This window comes from Pseudomassariella vexata (assembly GCF_002105095.1).
Source record: "Pseudomassariella vexata strain CBS 129021 chromosome Unknown BCR38scaffold_17, whole genome shotgun sequence".
Taxonomy (NCBI): domain Eukaryota; kingdom Fungi; phylum Ascomycota; class Sordariomycetes; order Amphisphaeriales; family Pseudomassariaceae; genus Pseudomassariella; species Pseudomassariella vexata.
This window is the reverse complement of record NW_024467972.1, coordinates 725,912-747,444: the sequence shown is the minus strand read 5'-3', so window position 1 is coordinate 747,444 and position 21,533 is coordinate 725,912. Positions and strand designations below refer to the sequence as shown.

The window sequence follows — 21,533 nt, the reverse complement described above, 5'->3', positions numbered from 1 at the left end:
TGCAGTGCTTCCAGACCATGGCTCCAATGTATAACATGCTATGCAGTGTCTCCCCCATCCAAACAACGGTAAATATCGGCACGACTACAGACGAATTCCCCAGCGTCATATTCCGCAACGCAACCAAGATGCAAACCCCCGTCAGGAAGTGGAGTCACGGCCACCGGGGTTCCTGCAACTCCACACCAGTGGCAACCCTCTTTCGTTGCCGAACATCCATCCCTCCTAACCTCCGGCCGTGAACTCCGCAATGCCTACGCTTGCTGAATAAGAAAAGCCGCTTCGGCAGGGCGTTATTTCAGCTTCCGCGCTTCGTTGTGTTCAATATAGCCGGAGTCAACTTTACGGCTACCCATACAAACGAGCTCGGCGGACTAGATCATGAGCCAAACCTTATGTAGTAGATTAGTATCCGTGAAGAGCACCGGGATACCCCGCCGACGACGACAACTAAGACCTTTCTGTATTACCGTATCGCTGTATCATATACCATCCCGGCGGTAATAGAGTGCTGCGACAGAATAATTTATCATTCATGTCAGTTAATGCATATGTAATCATCCCATGAGACTTATCAATTTTCTCGACAAATGCACGACCTGGACGCAACCCAAATGTGTTCGACCATTCTAAACGGCATGGCTGAATTCGGATCTGAGCTCTGCAAGTAATCAAATTAGAAGCGTAAGTTGCCGATGGCACGTACACCGCCTTGAATTTTGTCCGCCAGAACATGGCTAAAGATTTGCGGATATTAATGATATCCGATTACTCAGTCCAATTCTCACTAACGTCGCGAGTTCATAGGTAGTGTCAGAGACATATCCATCGTCAATCCGCTCACGCTTCTGCCCAAGCAAGGTCGCAGAACTATTTGACCCCCAACGGCTGTGTTTGCCGCTTCCGTTACTGCAGCCAGTTCACCGCATCTCGGACCCTAAACATCAAATCCTCCGGTATAAGCCACCATTAGACCTCTAGGAACATATTCTATAATGTCTCAGCCTCGGTTACGCTCAGACGTGATTGAATCAACATCATCCGGAATAATGGAAACTTTGAATAATGGAAACTTTTAATAGTGAATTATTCAAAGTTTCCATTATTCCGGATGATGTTGATTCAAGACGACGATTGCTCGCGCTTCCGCTTTTCCGTCTTTCTACCCAGAATAGTGTGCGAGGCGAGACCCGCGAAACTGTTGTTGCTAAAACCAATGAAGAATGACTTGTTTAGCGGCCCAGCGTGCCAGGTGCTGGGAACTCACATCACAACAGGAATGTTCATACATGAGCTGCAGTGCTACTGTGAGCGCCATTGGGGCACGAAACATGGCCAACAACGACGGGATGCGACGGGCTCAGCGCCAAGGCCTGTTCCGCAGCGGTAGTAACAACGGTCAGGAACTTAGTAATATAACTAGGTTGCGTTTATGTCCAAGCGCTGCGTTAGACATTGACCGATTTATTATAGAAGGTGGTGGCAAATGCTGACGGAGATGACGACGAGTCTGTGGTTATTGCTGTTTCAACGACAGTTCGGACGACGACCTCATACAGTGAGGCCAACACAAAGTCACAAGTGTTTCAATACGAATCAACATGGACACAACAGTCTTCTGATGGACGAGGAATCGTCCGAACCTGTCAATCTCTTCAAGTTGGCCTGAAATTTCATCTTATTAACAGACGGTGGCCCGTTAAAGATCATCTTGCGATGTTGGGGTGGATGAATCAAATTAGATAGAGACAATGAATTTCGGAATAGTTGTGCCGTGCAACGACATCGAATCTTGATCATGTGAAAGTAGACTGCAGTATTCCTACTAGAATCGTCACTAATTTCGCTTCAACCTCCCACCATTACCTATTGTTGGACCTTACAGATTATTATAACCGAATTGTTAGCTTTTGAGCACATACAGCCAGCTACTTAGCTACGTTATGGCCCATTGTGACCACCACCCAACGTACCGTACTAGTTCTGCCTGTGAGGCAAACATCGTTCATTTCTACCTAGAAACGCCCATATGGCCACAGGTCACTCTTTTGGAAATCTCCAGAGATAAATACATTTTCAAAGCAATACAATTTTCATAATTAGTCCAATACCTGTTCTACGCTTGCCTGAGTACTGCGCGACGGGCTGATCCGATGAAGGCCCTACTATGATGGCCTGGGTTCCCGGATGTCCCGTAATGATATCTTGCAACATTTATACAGTCTTGGGGTTATGATGTGTCTTTACGTTATTTGGATCAATTTACTTCAAGTAAAACGTACCTTGAACAGAATCAATTATACGCAGGCGCATTAATAATCATGATGAGACATAAGAGGCTTACTAACACTAACCTAATGCCCGCTCATACCATAGCAACCGATGAAAATACTATGCTGACTCCTGACAGGTCGTGTGGAATCAGTTTACAATCTCCTTGTCAATACCCATGGACTATTCAGCAGCTTCAGATAAGGAACGTGCCATAACCAGAATACCAGAAACCTCGAGAACCAAACGCTACAACCGCACTCACTTCAAAGTTCGAGTCATCCTTTCTAATCCACCCTCCGGCGCTTCGTTTCTGGACATTCGTCCTCCAGCATTGCCAAGGCCTGTACGCGCTTATCAGCCAACATATACAGTCGATCCATAGGCACCTTGCCGCCACTCTTCAAGCTAAGCAGTTGCGCGCTCTTAATGAGGTTCTTAATCTCGCGCCCGTTGAGATCAAGCCGAGCCAATTTCTGCAGCGCCTCTTCGTCGAGATCGAATTTATCTCGTCCGGCACGCGTGATGAAGTTGTCCCAAACAGTGCGGCGGGCTTTGGGGGTGAGGTCGTGGTAGGGGAGGAAGAGATCAACGCGGGATTGAAAGGCGTGGTCAATGCTCGAAATGCGGTTGGTGGTCAGGAACAGGATGCCTTGGTAGTATTCGAGTTGCCTTAGAAAGACTGGTAGTCATGTATTAGTATGCGGCGAAAAAGAAGTGCAGTGGCAAGTGAAGGAAAGGAGAAAAGTGTGCTTACTAGACACAAGCTCATTTCTCGCAAGACTTTCGTTGGTGCGAGCGCCAAGAAATACATCCGCTTCGTCGAGAAGCAACATGGCATTCCACATACGACACAACTCCAGCGCCCGCTCAAGCGCCTTCTCCACATCCGAAGGCTGCGTTCCCAAATCACCCGCGCTCATAGAGTATAGCGGAACTCTGGACCGCTCGGCGACCGCCTCCGCCGTAAAAGTCTTCCCGACACCAGGCGGACCGAACATGAGAATAATGAGTCCGCGTCCCTTATCGGGGATGAAGTCGTCGAAGCCGGCCTTGGACAGACTCTTATTCTCGACAAACGCCCAGGCGAGGTCCTTCTCGCCGCCGGGAAGCACGAGCTTCTCGAAGGCCTCGTCATTCCAGGCCATGTCCTGGAGGTCGTCGATGCGGAGCTCGCACCAGTCCTTGGATTTTAGATCGAAGCCCTTCATCCAGGGGGTGCTCAAAAGACAGTGTTCGTCTGTGAGAGGGCGGAGGTCCTCGGTTCGCTCGGCCGGGCCCTTGGCTGCCGACACGGCCTCGACCGGCGCGATGGAGAAGTTGGTCTCGTAGGGTGTGTCGGATAGCTCGGCATCTTCCATTGCGGCGTCGGGGTTATCCCCGTCGTCCTCGGGGAACAGCGTGCGTAGCTTGGGCTTGACGATGTTGCAGCTGCCGTAGTAGGCGTATGCATCCACACAAACCTTTCCCGCCACAGGTCGCTGCTCCGGCTTTTCGCTTTCGAGGAGGACCTTGGTCCCGTTGGAAAGCATGAAATTGTAACCCCTAAGTCTCTCAAACTTGCGGCCGCGCTCGATGAGAGCCGCCTTGGTCGTCTCCACATCGGGCAGGAACGAGATGGGGAAGACTGGCAACCCGATCACACGACGGAACCCTTCGAAATCCCAGATGGTCAGCGTCGTGGTGGTGTAACCGCAGTTCTCGCCGTTCCAGTCCACATATTCCATGTCGATGACCCAGGCCGCGGGGTTGCCGCACCGGTCCTCGGGCCGCTTGCGGTACTTGAGCACACGGCACACGGCGTCGACGCCGAAGAATTTGGTCACGACAAGCGAGCTGGGCGGGAAGATTTGCCACACGTTGTCGAAGTTGACTTTGCCCGTCTTCCTAGTCTTGGCGAGGGACACGACCGACGAAGCGACGATGGGTGTAAGGAAGGCGAGCAGCGCGGATGCCGCATTTCTCAATGCACCGGCGGGAGATTCGGCCTGGTAGGCCTTTAGATCTTCCCAGCGATGGACGAGCGGCATGAAGGGTGGTTCGAAAGTCCAACTCTCTAGCTCCGGGTCGAGATCTTGGTACTTGGCCAGCACATCGAGGAGGACCGTTCGCATGGCTTGGTCTTGGACGGTGATCGAGGTGGTGACCCAGTGCTTGTTGACGTAGATGTGGCGGTGGATAATGGGCACTGTTGAGGTTCGATCGGCGAGGTCGTCCTCGTCATCGTCCACGACGGCGAACTCGCTCCATCGCATCTGGCACGAGTTGTACTCGCACTTGTGCTGATACCAGTTGCTGATGAGGTTCGTGTAGCCGAGCTTGGCCGCCTCGGCCACGCCGTTGCTCTTCAATGCCAGAGGAGTAACATCGACTCCCTCCAGGACCTCTTGCTGATCCTTGGTCTTGGCTTCCTCGGTTGCAGCATCGGCTACAACAGTGTCATTCCCGCCACTGTCGGAGTCATCTTTGTTGTCTTTTGGAGCTGTATGGATGTCAGAATGCTGTTAAACGTGACGTAATTTGCAGAAAGTGATATTGGACGGAAACGTACGCCGAGTCGACTTGCGCGCTGCCTGCTTAGTACGAGCCATGGCTTCTGAAGGACCAGGGCCTCGTCAGGTCATGTGCCAGTCGCGATTCAGTATTGGGAATAAACGCCGCCTTCCTTTGGCAGAAGGCTGGAGATTATTTGCTAAGGGTTGAAAGGGCCTGAAGTTAAGATGAAGTGATGATGGATTGTTCGGGTAGATGGTTGGATGGGGACAGCAAACTTCCTGGATTTATATTTTGATGCGATAGTGCTTGATATAAGGTGCCAGAATATTGCGAAAAATCTGTATTACTTAAAAGAGAACACTGCAAAAGCCCTGACTGCCTGAGGCTGAATTCTCTCTGTCTGCCTGGCTTTTCTGTGGCTATCGTAGGCAGCAGAGGGGTCGGTGTTCTCCAGGTTCTGGGATGATCTATAACTTCGAACTTACACGAACACCGCTAGATAGATCCACTCTCGTTGCCTGTTCAGGCAGCTTACCGGTCTGACCAACCATATTGGTGTGGGGATTGAATCCTTCAACTTCTATACCTGTGGGGCTTGACTCACTGATCTTAACATCATATGATGGTGAGTCTCCCGCATTAATCTTCTGCCAATCGTAAGGGTCTGGTGGAATTATTCACGGGTATCATACACGGCTAGATTGTGGCACAGCACGAACAAATAGGCTGCATCCAGCATGTTCATGTAACATACCGTTGCCCGCTCTGGCAGAAGCCAATAGGGTTTCTTTCATCCCTATTACGACAGTAATATTTCGTGGTCGCGTATCGCTTTATCTCGAATAGGCAGAAGATTCGTACAGACGATGGATATTGCGGTACAAAGTATCCAATTAGTGTGGGGACGAAACCCGGTGGATGCGACCGCTAGTTGCAGTAGGAATGGGTATCGTTAGAAAGATTTCTCGACGTGAAAATTGTGAAAGAAAAAAGTACACAGAAAAACAAGATAAGGCTCTATCCTAGCCATGTCATCTTTAAGAGCCTAGCTGTGTATACCTTATCAGACACCGGGAGACTGATGTTGCCTATGCTTTCGCTCCTGCGAAATTATCAGATGTAGACTATGTACAAGTCTCATAGAGGTCGATATAGGTATAGTGACATCTGTTATTTTACAATGAAACTTAGCCGACAAGGCTTGTGGACTGGAACGAGAGATGAAGTACGTTTTTGGCAATGTCTTGGGAAACCGCTCTATCTTGCCTCATTGGACTTGGGAAAGAAGTATGAGTTATAACTAACCAGCAGTTTCGGTTGGTATATAGGAAAGGTTTTATCAGAGCAAGTGGTGCACCTGTAAGTACATTGGTTTAGTTCTTCTAATGCGAATAACAGCCTACTGCACTGACAGCACGCCGTTTGATATGTTGCATGATGGCAGTGGTACGAGATCACGACAAATGCAGTTCTTCTCGATTAGCCGTGGGCCAGTGATCTTTCTAGTTCCCAGATGTGACAGCCGTTTCCCCGGCACGGCCCTCCAATGGCAGTAATGAAAAACGTCTCAGGTGATTGGAACTTGGTCCAAGGATATGCAAGTGATTCCAACTTTAACCTTTGCCAATCTGCCCAGTTGATGCAACATCACGATCGCAGCTGTTTGAGAAACTATAGGTTCCACATATTATGGCCACATTGGGTCGGCATACTCTGTCATGCATCGTTCAGCTGTGTTCGTAGCGGTGGTAGTTGGCGCTAACGAACACCACTGACGCACTTGACCTCTGCAACGGGAAAAGACAGCTTCTCTTCACCTACTGTAGTGGGGACTAGCTGAAACAACGGTGACGAAACGCTTGCCTGCTAGCCCTCTGAAAGCGCGCAAATCTTTTCGATAGCTTGGTCCTTACTGTCCGGGCACGACGACCCAGATCGAATACATCGGGGCTCTGACTGGCACTGGAAGAAAGGTCTGGTGATTGTGGATGGTGGTTCTGATGTCACACATTGAATCTTTATGCCCCAGACCAAGGCAGCCTAGCCGCTGGGCTGGCTTCTAGCATTCAAGTGATGCGCTATCTGCGAGAGAAAAAGCGGCTCGGGACTACGTCTGTAGTTATATCAAGCCTGCGTCCCCCAGTTCAACGACAGCAGACATGCAAAGAATCCCACCAGCAGAGATCCCAAATAAATTATTATACACAACTGAACCTTTCCAGAACATCATATCATCATGGCAAGCTTGGGACAACGAATCAAGGATGCATTGAGCAGCGACCATTCATCCGAAGCCGAAAGGGGAGATGATGACCACCGAACACCCGGTGCATTCCCATCGGACCAGAACACCGGAACGACTGATGTTGGCCAGCCTCACGTTGGGAGTAAGTCAGCGCCATCTGGCCATACACACCTCGGCGGTACTTCGGACGATCCCATCTCAGCATCGACTAGCTCGCATCACAAAAAGTTGCACAAGAAAAACGATCGCAGGAGTAGTAGCTCCTCGGACTCAAGCGTTGACTCAGTGGATTCCGACTACATGCCATCGAATACTGCCAATGACAGACAATATGACAGTAGATCGGCGGGCAGTAATGCCGTACCCCTGGTCGCAAGGATGACACATACCATCCTGCCTCTGACGGATACAGTTCTGACATGGCCGCCGGCGCCGGTGGAATCGGTGCTAGTCAAGTTGGCGATGATCGTTCCGTTCAGCCAACTGACCGGTATGACCTTGATACAACGTCTTCCCCTTCAAACCTGCCAGAGAAAAGTCACAGTGACTACGATGAGAACACTGCAAAGGGCTTGGGTGTAGGTACAGTAGTTGGGGCAGGAGCCGCTGCTATAATGGGCCGCCACTCACCGGACCAGAATCAGTCACACAACGTCGTGGCCAATGGTAGTGGAAAGTCTAGTGTCGCAAACACGGAACCATACTGGGGTGATATGCCCCAGGGAACAACTTACAACACCATCATTGGACACGGCAGTGATGAAGATCCACACGCTCAACATCGTGCCGTTCCTCTTCACGAGGAGTCGCAAGCTACTTCTCGCCCGACTACCTCAGATGAGATTCCACAAGGCACTGGGATTTACAATACTGTCATAGGACATGGTAGCAACGAAGATGACCATGCTCATTCTTCTGAAATTTACGCAAAGCGAGCCTTCCCACTGGGATCTTCGGACTCTTCGACAGACCATTCAACAATTGACTCGACAAAGGGCAAGGATGAGTCGGAACACTCCAAGGACAAGTACCCAATTGATGCCGGTGCTATTGGCGGTGGTAGTAGTGCAGCATCCAAGCTTCTCCACACGCACAAGGAGAATAAGGATGAGAAGGTTGTACCCAAGACAGAGGAGACGATGAACTCAGACAAGCTCCACCACGACAATACTACATCTTTGAGAAATGAGCCAGAGTTTCCGCGCAACCAAAGTGAGCAGTATGATGCTGACTCCGAGAAGTCAAAGGAGAAGAAAATGGAAGAGGCAGGGGCCGCAGCTGGTGGTGGCAGTCTAATTTCGAGACTTTTTCACCGAAACAAGGACAGTAAGGAACAACCGGCTGAGCCCAACAGTCCTGTGGATAAGCCTTCTACTCAATCGTCGAAGGAAGTCGAACCGGAAACGCTAAAGCTTGACTCACACAAACACGCCGACGACAATAGGCCCAAGTCAGGCAGACACGCGGGCGAAGTTGGCGCGGCTGCTGGAGCAGGTGGCTTGATTTACAAGTTGCTACACTCAAACAAGGAGAACGACCACGACGAGATGAGAAAGGAGAAGAAAGTTTCTTCATCGGATCACATCTATGCCGCCGCTCAATCGCAACAGCAGCAACAGTTCACTACTGCCCAGGTCGAAGGACATGGGCATTCCATCAGTACCACTGGCACCCATGCAAATTCCGCTCGAAATGCTGAAGAATATACTTCACACACGAACTCCAATGAACCCAAGATGCACTCCTCTGCCGCCGAAGCTTATACACCTACTTCGTTGCAACACGCTTCCCCGTCCTCTTCTCATCATAGCCACGAATCGGATAACAACCAAATACGTACTGGTCTAGCCGGAATTGGAGCTGGAGCCGGAGTTACTTACGGTGCTTCCAAATTAGCTGATCGTCATGAGACCACTAAACCTGAACACAATCCTGCCCCTTCTCCTGGTTCAATGACAACGGACAATGATCAACTCAATCATGCATCCCCCGGCGAAACTCTAGGCACCAATGTGGTTGGTACTAATTATGCAAACTCCAATACCAGCTCTACTACCCCGCCTTCTCAATCCGGTAACGGTCAAGATTCCTACAATCATCTGCGTTCCGGAAATCCGTCAGGAATTGCCATATCCAAGCATTCTCACCCAAGTACCAGCCCCACACCTGCTTCATCTTCTAAGTCAATCAATGGCGGAGGAGATCCTTACAACCATTTATCCTCCGGTACACCCTCCGGTATAGCCATCGCGCCCAAGCATGAGTCGAACGCGTCGAAACGCAGTTATAATACTTCAAGCCATCAGTCCTCAAGCTCCTTGACCAGCATGTCAGATGCGAATACTCCTGATTCATCCAAGGAAACTTCCAAGGATGCTAATGTTGGCAACATCATACCTGCAGCTGCCACTGCTGCATCGGTGCAGAGTGAACAAGGAAAGATGATGCATAAGTGCACCAAGTGCGGCGAGGATAATGATATAAGTCATTATTTCAAATAGTAACGCCATTTGGACAAATTTTGTCATGGACCCCGGGAAAGTTGGTACGGTAGGAGTTCGAAGTTTAATCTGGTATTATCAAATAATCAAATAATTCTGAACCATCTGAATCATCTTGTTCTTATGAGATGTAAAAATGGCTATATGATGAAGAATAGTTAGGTCGGTGTTCAAGTTTTTCGTAAGTGTTTCGTGTATGTGGCATTGATAGTCTTCCAGGATTGTCTGGGTTACAAGGTGTTGTTCATAACAGGATTCAATTGCAAAAAGTGGAATAGAGTTGGAATAATTTCTGATATTTCATTTGTACAATCTTTGCCGTATCAGTTACCCGTTTTGGTCGGCTTAAACTGGCGTGTAGTGTAGAAACCCTCTCCACCGGATCTCCAGTGCGCGAGTCCAAATCAACCCTCCCAGGCACTATCAAGTCGCACCAAACGCTGATATTCAAACTTTTGACGATAGGTCGTGATGTCTTGTGTCATTTCTTTGGCTTTCACCAGCTCGTCCATTGCATGATTGAGCTTGATTTCTACGTCTTCTTCGGTGGCTTAAGCTCCTATCCGCCAGATCTGTCCAAGATTAAAGCCTGTCGGCCACTGGAAATAGTAGCTGATCCCGCAACACTAACTTGCACCTGTCGGATCAATGGGGCCGGCCTACAATGGACGACGAGGCTAGAAACATAAAGCTTTGAAATCCGGGTGTGATGTCTGCTTATCAAGTTGCAACCACTAACAGGTCAAGGACATACCCTCGCCAAGCATCATCTGTCAAAGGTGGCCCGCACATAGCCAGCACTAGCCTAGATTTCCTACCCACGCACCGCACGCATCTATCTCTCTGTGCCCAAAAATCATCATACGTGATAATACCACGCAAACGTTGTCCGAAGAATAGGAGAAACGAGACAACCAATAAATTCGTCTTCTGCGCTGCGGTTGTTGGCACTGAAGCTCGCTATAACCGTGGAATACCGCTTCTGCGACCATATTTCCGGAACCCCGTCGACAGACAAAATGTTCAACTGTATCAAAGCTCGAGGCCGGACTAATCGAACAAATTTGCTACCTTCGATGATCCTCGTAGGCAGCAATTGAAGGATCAGCAATCCATGGTGAGTAATCCCACGTTTTGGATATGTGCCCCACCATCACATGTGAAAACATGGTTGTCGATGCATTCTTCGCGGAACTATTCGCGCTGTGCCCAGAGCCGCGGACAATTTGCAACGCTAGCTACCCATTACTACTAACATATCGCCTGACGTGTGCATAGGATAACTGAGGTTACAATTATAATGCTAGACAGTTGATTTATCAAGCAGTCAGGTTTCATGCAACGAGAAGCTGATCACAGGATTATTTATTCAAGTACCAAGTACTCTGTGGAGTGCTATAGCGTCACTAGCTCATCGTGACATCACTCCGACGGAAGGTACAGGGATTCTCCAATGTGAGACCTTTGGTAAGCTCTCGCCACGGCAGTTACGTATAACACTCGTAATTCTGGGAGCTGTTGCACGTTTCTGCACACTTCTATTACCGCGGGCGTTTATAGCATATATCAATCATCGCAAAATTGCATTTTATTCTGTCCTCCAGCCAACCGACTAGTCAATTGCTAAGATGGGCTCCGAATCTAAAGTCGAGAACCCCTTCATTCACCCGTTCCTCTTTACTTTCCAGCTTGTCCAGTGGTTGACGGGAAAGATTCTCGCGCCCAATCCTCCTGACCCGAGCACGGTTTTGGGAAGACCACGGATTGCGGTTGTTGGAGCGGGTATTACCGGTGTCACATCCGCCGCTCACTGCATTGGTCATGGTTTCGACGTCGTTATCTTCGAGGCGGGGGACAAGGATAGTCTTGGTGGGATATGGAGTGTAAGTATTCTCCCTACGAGCTAGCGTATCAGAAGACTGATACTCGACTTACAGAAAGTGAACAACACCTCGAGCCTCCAAATCCATTCTCTCATGTACCGGTTCCACCCATCCGTCCAGTGGGAACGCGGCTATCCCGACCGTCAGCAAATCATCAGCCAGGTGAAGCAGCTATGGGAACGATATGGCCTTGACACGCGAACGAAGTTCAACACCAAAATCGAGAAAATGTATCAAGATGAAAAGGGCCGCTGGGTGCTGAACAATCCCTCCAATGGGACGTTCGAAGGTGTCATTGCCGCTGTGGGAACATGCGGTGATCCCAAGATGCCGAGTTGTAAGCCAATCTTGCCCCATATCGCCTTGTCGACTTGATACAGACGACCTAACTTTTATGGTATAGTGGACGGGATCCGAAAGTTCAAGGGCCCCGTATACCACAGTAGCCAGCTGACGGGAAAGAAAGCGGCAGGAAAGAAGATGCTGATCATCGGTGGCGGCGCGTCGGCCGTGGAAGCGCTCGAGTTCGCATCCGAGGAGGGCGCGGAAAAGACGTACATCATCGCTCGCTCCGACAAGTGGATCATCCCTCGCAACCCGATCGTCAACCTGCTCCTCTCACTCAATATCTTCGGGTACGAGACGATCTTCTCTTGGATCCCCGAAACACTGCTCAAGAAATTCTTCTACCGCGACTTGCAGGACCTCGCACCGGACGACAAGGGTATCTTCATGGACACGCCCATGGTCAACTCGGACGTCATGGACAAATTGCGCAGCGGCACGGCCGAGTGGGTGCGTTGCGACATCGAAGGATTTACGGACAAGGGCATCATCGTCAATCGTCGCGATAAGGGCGTGCCTCCGGGCGGGCCAGGACGAACGACGGTCATCGAGGGCGACATGGTCATCATGGCGACAGGGTTCAAGAGACCGTCGCTCAACTTTCTGCCCGAGGACAGCTTCGAGGAACCTTACGGCGCGCCAAATTGGTATCTACAAACCTTCCCGCCCAAGCACCCGTCCATCTCCGCCATCAACTGCACATACCTGTCGGCAATCGGAACAGTGGGCAACTGGCACATCGGCATCTACACTCGCATCCTGCTCATGTTCATCACTGACCCTCTGACGCGACCGAGCACCTTTTGGATGGAGCGATGGATCGACATGACCAAGTTCCTCAAGATGACTTCACCGACGGGGGCTTTCGACTTTTTCACATATCTTGAGCTTCTGTGGTGGTTCTTCTTCTGCGTTGCCTTCAACCCATTTCGTTGGAAATGGGCCATTTTCGTCTTCTTCGGGATAGGCATTGGGCTGCCGAAGAGAATCATAGAGGCCGAACGTCATGTCCGGAATGGAATGGGGTTGCGCCACGAGGAAGGGCGGGATGTAGGGAGGAGCATTTAGCTTGTGTTCTCTTAACCCCATTCTCAGTCCTACCACAGCCGTGCATGCGGCCAAGGGAGGCGTGCCGACGTGTGGGAGGCAACTTGCCGTCATGCGGCTTGAGGTAAAATAAATATGTGTGATTAGTGGCGTGCGGGCACCATTTGCTTTGTGCTGGGTGTCGCATTATTTGGTTGTATGTAGCCCGAAGTTTGCAGAAATATGGGGCGCATGATTTCTGTTTCCTCTATCTCTTGCCGCGATCTCTTCGTCCTCCCTCCATGACTTTGAGGCGTTTCTGGAACCGATCGCCAATCTCTCTGGTGCCCTCGTTGAGACCACTACCCCGATTGCTGTCTGTAGTATCCCGACCGCGTTTCCGACTCTTCTCAAGCAATGCTTTCGTGCCTTTGCCACCACCCTCCTTCTTCCTCGTCAGCCTCCCAATCCGATCAACACCTTCGCCCAAGGCGCGCCAATCTTCTCCACCGAACTGCATGTTGCTGCTGCGTCCCTCTGCCTTGTTCCTTTGGGAACGCTGTTTCTTACTCTCCTTTGGCAAACGAACGAAGTTCGTCTCTTCGTAGTCGCGACGCCTGTCCTCTTCGGCCCGCTGAGTGGCTGTCTTGATCTGGCGACCCCCTGCAACGATTGTCGTGCCTACACTGGGTTGGGCAACCGGCACAGTCGACATCTCATTTGCGATGTACTCGTCCATCGTGGCCGAATTCATGGGCCGACGTTCCCGGGCTTCACGACGCTCCGTGGTAGGCATCACGGTGGGGGCAATCTTGGGAGGTCGATAGATGCCGGTCTTGTCGGTGACGGCAGCCGCCATGCCAACAGGCGCGGTAGAGCGGCTGAAGGTGAAGCCTGGAGCTATTTTTTTGTCTTCGGGATTCATTGCTGCTCCTAATGGAGCTCCTTCATGCCCCCCTTCGTCGTCTGAGCCAAACTGAGCCTCGCCGTCTCTTTGCTTCAGTAAAGCATTCGCCTTTTCAGCTTGTGCGTTGCGATCTGCCGTGTCCGCTGCTCGTAGGATCTTATCGAGCTGGAATCGTAGTTTTTCTTCCAGTGGTCGAACGCCCTTCTCCAGGTACAGTCTAAGCTCGACTAGTTTTTGGACCACAGTACCTGACAGATCTGAACTATCCTCGTCGGAGTCTGACTCTGACTTCTTCGCGTTTCGAATCTTTAGAATGATGAGGAAGACAAGGTTCTGGAGGTAGGAGAGCAGGAGCTCGTTCTTAACATCCAAAAGAGACACTCCATCTTTGGGAGGTTCGACTCCAGCAAGCTTGGGCGTTGCTTCGAGGGCGGATGTCAACGACTGTGTTAATGAGTCCAGCAAGGCTGGTAGCGACGTCTGCATTGCCATGATTTGAGTTGGCCAAGGTTGGGAGGCCAAGGTTGGGACAGGAAGTTGGGAATTGGCCGTCTTGTCGGCAATATGTTGCGCTCGTCGAGGTGGGATCAGGAAAAAAGTTGACGAACGATAACGATAAGAGTTACGAGCGAGCACTAGACCCACACCAAGTCGGATAAATCGGCGTTGTTTCACCGCTCCGGCCGGCCGTGAAGTTGTTGTTTGGGAGCTGTGCTCTTTGGGTGTCGGGAAGCGACTTCTTTACGCGTAAATCTCATTTCGTAAGCTTCACCTTAAGGCAAGCTGTCCAACTCTATTATTAGTGGAAACTGACTCCAGACGACGTGAACATTATTATTTGGACTTGGGCGGGAATACTACTTAGCGATGCTATTCATAGCTTCCCAGTTTTATTAAATTCATTCTGGACACAGTTACGCCTAGTTCCTCGAGCCTTTGCGCTCAGCATCCCTTCTTCATATTGCATACGTAAGCCTCCCGCAGATTCACTCTAGTGCGGCGAAGCTGGGTAACGGGTGTGACGGCAAGCCCGCCTTGCCTGTCCGCCTTACCAGCGTGCCTGGATCCTTCGAAGCCATTATTGTTAAGTTTGCAAGCGAGATCGCGCGTTCTGCTGACTAGTCGACCCTCCACAGTTCATCGTGGTGATCATGAAAAGCTTCATCACGGCGCCGTCGACGGCGCTCCTAGCAGCACTGCTAGCACTCTCTCCTGCCACCTCAGCCTTCTACCTCCCCGGCGTCGCGCCAACCTCCTACAAACCACACGATAACGTCCCTCTGTACGTCAACAGCGTCAAGCCTGTCGCTGCCCTCCAAGATGCCCTCCTCCACTCGGTCATGTCGTACGACTACTATCACGAACGGTTTGGATTCTGCAAGCCGAAGGATGGCGAGCCCAAGTACGTTTCCGAGAGCCTGGGCAGTATTTTGTTCGGCGACCGGATCATGACGTCGCCCTTTGAGCTGCGTATGGCTCAGAATGAGACGTGCAAGACGGTGTGCCCGCACACGTACGAGAAAACCTCGGCGCATTTCGTCAACAAGCGCATCCAGCAAGGCTATGCGCTCAATTGGCTGGTGGACGGGCTCCCGGCTGGCCAGCAGATCAAGGATGAAATTACGGATACCGTCTTCACCAGCCCGGGTTTCCAGATGGGGTCGATGGACTTCGCCAACGTGAAGAAGCCGCGGCCCGTTTTCAACAACCATTACGACATCGTAGTTGACTACCACGCGGTTGGTGGAAACCACGATCAACTCAGAGTTGTCGGTGTCTTGGTCCAGCCGTCCTCGAGGGCATACCCCACGGGCAAGGTTGACTGCGGCGAGAACCATCCTCCCATGTTTCTCTCAGAGGAACATAATACTGAAGTCCACTTCACCTACGGCGTCTACTGGAGGGAGTCTGGCACTGCCTGGGCTACGCGATGGGACAAGTATCTTCACGTGTTCGACCCCAAGATTCATTGGTTCTCTCTGGTGAACTCGGCCGTGGTCGTCGTCTTCCTTGTTGTCACGGTCTCTTCGGTACTCTTCCGAGCCCTGAAGAAGGATATTGCTCGGTACAACCGTTTGGACCAAATCAACCTGGACGATTTGTCTGGGACCTCTGCTCTCGAAGACGGAGTTCAGGAAGATTCGGGCTGGAAGCTGGTCCATGGTGATGTCTTCCGGACCCCTTCCCACCCTCTGCTGTTATCCATATTCCTTGGCAATGGTGCCCAGTTGTTCGTTATGACTGGCTTCACCATCTGTTTTGCCCTGTTGGGCTTCCTGTCTCCGTCAAACCGTGGATCTCTCGGGACGATCATGATTCTTCTTTACACTACCCTCGGCTTTGTTGGCGGATACACTTCCGCAAGGGTCTACAAGTCGCTTGGCGGAGAGAAATGGAAGCTGAACATCGGTCTGACTCCACTTTTGGTACCGGGTATCGTCTTCGCGACCTTCTTCTTCCTCAACTTATTTTTATGGGCCAATCAGTCGGCTGGAGCCGTGCCGTTTTCAACCATGCTAGTCATCATCAGCATATGGTTCGTCATCTCCATCCCGCTGTCCTTCGCTGGTTCTTGGCTCGGTTTCCGCGCATCAGCGATCGAGGCCCCGGTACGCGTCAACCAGATTCCTCGCCAGATTCCTCCGACTACGACGTACCTCAGGCCCCTTCCCAGCATGCTGCTCGTCGGTATCCTACCCTTTGGCGCCATTTTCGTCGAGCTTTACTTCATCATGAGCTCCATCTGGTTCAGCAAAATCTACTACATGTTCGGTTTCCTGTTCCTGTGCTACGGCCTCATGATTATCACTTGCGCCGCAGTCACTGTTCTCATGGTTTACTTCCTGCTCTGCGCTGAGAACTACCATTGGCAATGGCGCGCCTTTCTTGCAGCCGGCATGAGTGCGGGTTATATCTTTGCTAATGCCTTGATTTACCTCATCAGCAAGTTGTCACTTGGCGGCTTGGCTGGTACAGTGTTGTACATCGGCTACAGCGCACTACTTTCCTTCCTATTCTTCATTCTCACAGGTACGTTGCGCTTCGTTCACTTTTTCTGGGTTTTTTTGCTAACATACCTTACAGGGTCTATCGGATTCTTCTCAAGTTGGTGGTTCGTACAGAAAATCTACAGCTCTATCAAGATCGATTAGAGCACCGAGGCGAGGGTTTGGGTGTTGTTCATAGTGCTCAATATGAATATCGGATGCCAGCGGAAGGCAGGTATGGGTCATAGCATAGGTGTACCAATAATGCAGCAGCCTTGATTTCGTCGTGAGCCTGCGGCCTTTTATGTGGTTTATAAAAGCTGGAGGTACGAAATCAAACTAGAAGGAATAAGACAAGTTCAAAAGAACGTCGAATGGCGTCCAGGGGAGTTATGAATGGAGTTTATGAGGTTATCCGACAATCAGGATTTGCTTTTAGGTTTGTTTCGCACATTTTTCGAGAGGCCGCGCCTGTGGATCAACAATGTATGGAGCTGTGGAATGATAGGGAGGCTTTGCCATTTGGCAGGCTGATTGATCAACAGACTTAGATCCGCAATTGTTGACTTGTTTTCAGGGCCTGGCTTTTTTATTAAGGCTGACACCCAAGTTGTAGATAACAGTCCTGCCCCCTGCTTACTCATTTATTGGAACCGCGTCCCCTCTTCATATGGTCTCAACGATATAGCTGTCTCGACTTCAACCTCCCTTTAGGCTTCCACCCCAACGTGATTCTGCCCACCTCCGCACGGGCCTTCATGTTTTGCATCATGACAGACATATAGTTCGGGGTCAGACCACCGGCGGCTGGTCGAGGGTATCGGTAGAAGGGCAGGGTTTCCATGAACGTGAAATTCTTGGTGTCTGCTCCGTCGCGGAGGATATCTTGGAGATGATAGTTGTCAAGGAAAGCGAGAGAGTGGCTGAGGTCGATATAGGTGTTGAAGAGATGGGCGAACAGGCTCATGGTTAGGATGGAGACATGTTCAAGCTGTTGGGCTCGAAGCGTAACCAGTTTTGGTCGTAGGCGAGGTGGAGATCGACTTCAGGCGTGGAGCGAGGAGTTAGTATGTGGAAAGATGGAAGGGATAAGCCCCCCTAAACATAAGAAACGGCAAAACAAAACACCGGGAGGACGTGGAAATCATTGTACTTGTAGTAGGTGATGGCCTCGTAGCCTGCACTGTACGGAATGGGGTACCGAACCATGGATTCGTTAATAGGTAGGCATTTACAGACAGCAGGCTTCTGGACGTAGATCTGGCGAAAGGTGCATTGGATAAATGCGTAGGGTTTTAAACCAGCGTTGTTATGAGGGGATCTTGGTCAAGAGATCATAAAGTGAAATTATCCTTATGGGCCAGCAAGCATATTGCCTTATTCTGATTGCCGTGATTGACCACAGGTAGCGCGGCCTTGTTGTTTTCGCTTCTTAGTAGGTAGTGTTGTCTTGCACGATAGTCTACTCAAAACAAGTTCCAAGTGCTCAACATAGGATGATGATAATTGCGTAAAGCACACAAACACGGCTTCTCCTAGAGGATTTGTTGTAAAACTCCTCGATAGTAAAATATAAAATTTTCTACTCCTAGTATGCGGTATGTGTCTACGGTACTATGCTTGTTATACCCTAAGTAACATGGGTGCCCAGTTCCGCATTTGGTATCGGTATACACCTATATCCTGCATGAGGCCGTGACAGCCGTCACTGGAACCCGATTTCACAAGATGTTAAGATCCAGGGAGACACTCCTGGCTATCATGGCTGTCACAAGGGGGCTGTGTCCTTGCGGTCAAATTTAGCTTTCCGTCAAGACAGGATCAGTATTTCACAAGGACAGTTTCAACTTATTTATCCGCCCACTTAACATCAATAGATAGCTGTCACATAAATAAATTATCCATCCATGATCCTCCATCCAAAAGTGTTGTTGTCAGACAAGGCTTGGACCTGGCGGACCTGAGCCTGGTAATGCAAGTACCTTGGCATGGCCGGATCAACGACTGGACGCAACCGGTCAGATTAGGGAAATCATTCTTTCTAGCGTATTGCATGAGTGCATCCACAGATCTATTCTACGACGTTAAATCCATGTTGATCACATGAAATACAGGGTTAAATGTGAATTGTCGTCAAAGGACCTTAAAGTAGCTATGATGTCATCAGGGTTGACCGTATGGTTTGGAGGTATTAGCTTACAACTTCATAGTAGTTGGCCATTGGTCGTTATTTCTGGCTTCGTCGCTTGCCAGGGGCAAAAGCTGCTCGCAGCTAAGATCCTTATTAGGGTCAGCGATTCGATGCCCAAGTCTACTAGGCTGTCATACTCGTACCTCAAAGCCTGAACCCGACACTCAGTCAGACAACTCTGAGTTGTCAGCCAAGCGCCCCATTTCGCAATTTCTTGACACCTTGTTTGATCAGATGAGTTGTTGTGCACATGCGTTATAGCAAGTAACACTAAGCATATCCAGCGACGCCCCTAGAGGCAAGTTCATGAATAAAAGCCGCAGAAAGGGCACGCCAACAGACCAGACTTTCAAAGTGAATATTTTGAAACGGGATTGCGAGTTTGGGTTTACTAGTTCCCGTCCTGTCCCTGCACCCGCCTTGATCACGCTTTGAGTATACCTCACTACGGCAACTCTTATTACATAGAGTTCCAGCCGAAGTGTGCTGATCTATTCCCGACATAATGGAAGCCACGTGGCGTTGTGATTTACTCCATGCGATAGGAACAAAGAGTTTAGGCGGCTCGAAGCTAGGACAGAGAAGATCAATGCCTGCGATCAGTGCTAAATTGGGCTGATGTTAGGAAACGAACCAACTTGCAAGCTGCATATGTGGCCTTGGAGGACAGGTAAAAGCAAGGGGTTTGAACCGAATTTTGCCTGACTATGGCTATTCTTAGGCAGGCCGGCCTAGTATTAAGGACTTGAAGTCTGGGACTATCCTACATGCCCACCACTGCTTGGACCTGAAGAGCTTCGCGAAGGGTATTCATCATCGAATACGTAGTTAATAGAGTACAAAGAAAGTGACTATAAACTCTAAAAATGGTATAGCCTTACCGTGTGGATAAACCGAGTGACCCTTTGCCTCCCCTCCCATCCCCGGCGTTCAAAATGGATAACTCCTAAAAGAAAATCCAGAAGAATAACTTGACAGAATCCTGCTCGCCTACAGTAGAAGTATCCCGACAGCAATGAACAGCGCTCAAAGGTATTACCAAGACACAGCCCAGCTGTGGAACGACACCCAGAATAATCTCGCAGTCACACTTGGAAGCTGGACAAACGGGATAAGAGAGGCTATGAAGTGCCGGTTCCGCATTAGCTGCTCCAACTCCTTCGATGTTTTGATGGGCGCGCAGATTGGCATGTTAGTGGATGAATGTCCAAATCGAACCAGATTCCGGGGGCAGGAGGGCAGCCGTGGGACTTCAGCAATGTGGCAGGTGCGTATTGGTATTACTGACGACAGTGCCAGAATCCGTTCGGCACTCTCTATGGATCGGGGGAACTGACGTGCAGCTGAGCGGGACAAGATTGACGCCCGTTCGATCGGACAAGCAAAATGCCGTGATCTGACATCCGTTGACTTGACGTTGGGTCGGGCCGCTTGTCATCGGCGGATACGACCATCAGGGCCGCGAATGTTTAATACACACGGTCACCCCACACTTCCTTCACTTCTGGGTCATCATAGTGTACCACAGCTTGCCGCTTGGCGATAATCCATGGTGCCCAGACAACCACGCCGTGATCTATTCTTGGGATGCTGGACCATGAATCAAATGCTGCAGCGGCATACTATATGTTAGCGTCATCAGCGGTATCGACTAGAGGGCCTGATATATGTTGTAGCTGGGTTGATCTGGTGGCGGAGCATAGGGTCTTTGGCAGTTTGGGCCATGATGGCACATCGTTCGACCTGCGCCCTTCAAGCTGAGGCGCAGTATATGGCCTGTGGAAACGACCATGCAGGGAAGTTCAAATTCAAGCTTGTATGCCAAGCGCCAAAAGCCGCGTTTCTGGTTCGAATATATGGGGCATATCTCCACTCCCGGGCTATCTTGGGCCCATGCAGTTGAGCGGCACGGGCTGTGCCGAATCCGCGCCGTAGAGGTACATTTTCAGCTCAGGTTCGGGATATTTTCTATGATGGCCCGGGGTTCATTCGGTCCTGCACAAGCGGCACCGGCGACTTTTTTCATGGAGTCTTGTGAGTGAGGTAGACTTATGGGCTATAGTTACGGATAGAGGCATCAGGTAGAGCTGGTAGTATACTGTGTCGCCCGAGATCTTAGACGAGGGCTTATGGTTTCTGTTCAAGACTGGTTGACTGGTATACAATTAGTGGTTCAAACGTGGATCACTATGTCGAGGAAAGCCAACGGTTGGATTCAAAGGGATACATTGCGAGCAGCAACAGGCCTCTGAAGTTATGTCCTGTGGACATCCCCCCGATATATAGACCCAGCCCAGCTAAATTCCTGGGTCCCCGACGATAGGAGAATCGAAACTGAGATTTCCAGTGCGAAAGGCAAACTTCTTGAGCTCGTCTGACTGATCTGCCAGCTCCTCCAGATACGCTCAAGAGAAATATCAGTAAGTGCCCAATCCTCGAACTTCGTGATAGGAGGCTCTGTAGTACGGTTTTTTATTTTCACTGAATCCTTATAAGATTAGTAGGCTAGGGTTGCCACACAAGTCATGGCACTTGTAGTTAGGGGCTGTTTTTAATGTCGTTGTAGTCGGGTGGTATCCTCTGTAAGCGTTTCGACAGTGGCACCTCTAAGCTATCGTAACCTCGCATCGTAACTATGTTCTGGCATCAACTGAAGTTACATCATGGCGGACTTGCAAACG

General features: G+C 50.2%; 7 protein-coding genes across 7 annotated transcripts; 4 read left to right on the top strand and 3 right to left on the bottom strand.

The window, feature by feature from the left end:
- Positions 1-2,558: 2,558 nt before the first annotated feature.
- BCR38DRAFT_461014 (uncharacterized protein) lies at positions 2,559-4,526 on the bottom strand (the record flags this gene model as incomplete). Its single annotated transcript, XM_040862480.1, has 2 exons — positions 2,559-2,953; positions 3,029-4,526. The coding sequence occupies 2 exons, from the start codon at positions 4,524-4,526 to the stop codon at positions 2,559-2,561; spliced, it is 1,893 nt and encodes a 630-aa protein (XP_040711269.1).
- A 2,477-nt stretch (positions 4,527-7,003) lies between these two features.
- BCR38DRAFT_489703 (uncharacterized protein) lies at positions 7,004-7,594 on the top strand (the record flags this gene model as incomplete). The annotated part of the gene is made up of 1 exon (XM_040864428.1): positions 7,004-7,594. The coding sequence occupies one exon, from the start codon at positions 7,004-7,006 to the stop codon at positions 7,592-7,594; it is 591 nt and encodes a 196-aa protein (XP_040711268.1).
- A 32-nt stretch (positions 7,595-7,626) lies between these two features.
- Positions 7,627-9,513, top strand: BCR38DRAFT_489702 (uncharacterized protein; the record flags this gene model as incomplete). The annotated part of the gene is made up of 1 exon (XM_040864427.1): positions 7,627-9,513. The coding sequence occupies one exon, from the start codon at positions 7,627-7,629 to the stop codon at positions 9,511-9,513; it is 1,887 nt and encodes a 628-aa protein (XP_040711267.1).
- Positions 9,514-10,306: 793 nt separating this feature from the next.
- On the bottom strand, positions 10,307-10,535 carry BCR38DRAFT_448403 (uncharacterized protein). Its single transcript, XM_040861224.1, has one exon. It carries the CDS (start codon positions 10,503-10,505, stop codon positions 10,314-10,316), a length of 192 nt encoding a protein of 63 aa, XP_040711266.1. The 5' UTR covers positions 10,506-10,535; the 3' UTR covers positions 10,307-10,313.
- A 606-nt stretch (positions 10,536-11,141) lies between these two features.
- On the top strand, positions 11,142-12,809 carry BCR38DRAFT_353407 (monooxygenase; the record flags this gene model as incomplete). Its single annotated transcript, XM_040856781.1, has 3 exons — positions 11,142-11,396; positions 11,451-11,733; positions 11,800-12,809. 3 exons carry the CDS (start codon positions 11,142-11,144, stop codon positions 12,807-12,809), a joined length of 1,548 nt encoding a protein of 515 aa, XP_040711265.1.
- A 226-nt stretch (positions 12,810-13,035) lies between these two features.
- Positions 13,036-14,166, bottom strand: BCR38DRAFT_353462 (uncharacterized protein; the record flags this gene model as incomplete). Its single annotated transcript, XM_040856788.1, has 1 exon — positions 13,036-14,166. The coding sequence occupies one exon, from the start codon at positions 14,164-14,166 to the stop codon at positions 13,036-13,038; it is 1,131 nt and encodes a 376-aa protein (XP_040711264.1).
- Positions 14,167-14,420: 254 nt separating this feature from the next.
- Positions 14,421-16,931, top strand: BCR38DRAFT_78644 (endomembrane protein 70). Its single transcript, XM_040865643.1, has 2 exons — positions 14,421-16,704; positions 16,759-16,931. Exons 1-2 carry the CDS (start codon positions 14,826-14,828, stop codon positions 16,824-16,826), a joined length of 1,947 nt encoding a protein of 648 aa, XP_040711263.1. The 5' UTR covers positions 14,421-14,825; the 3' UTR covers positions 16,827-16,931.
- Positions 16,932-21,533: the final 4,602 nt, after the last annotated feature.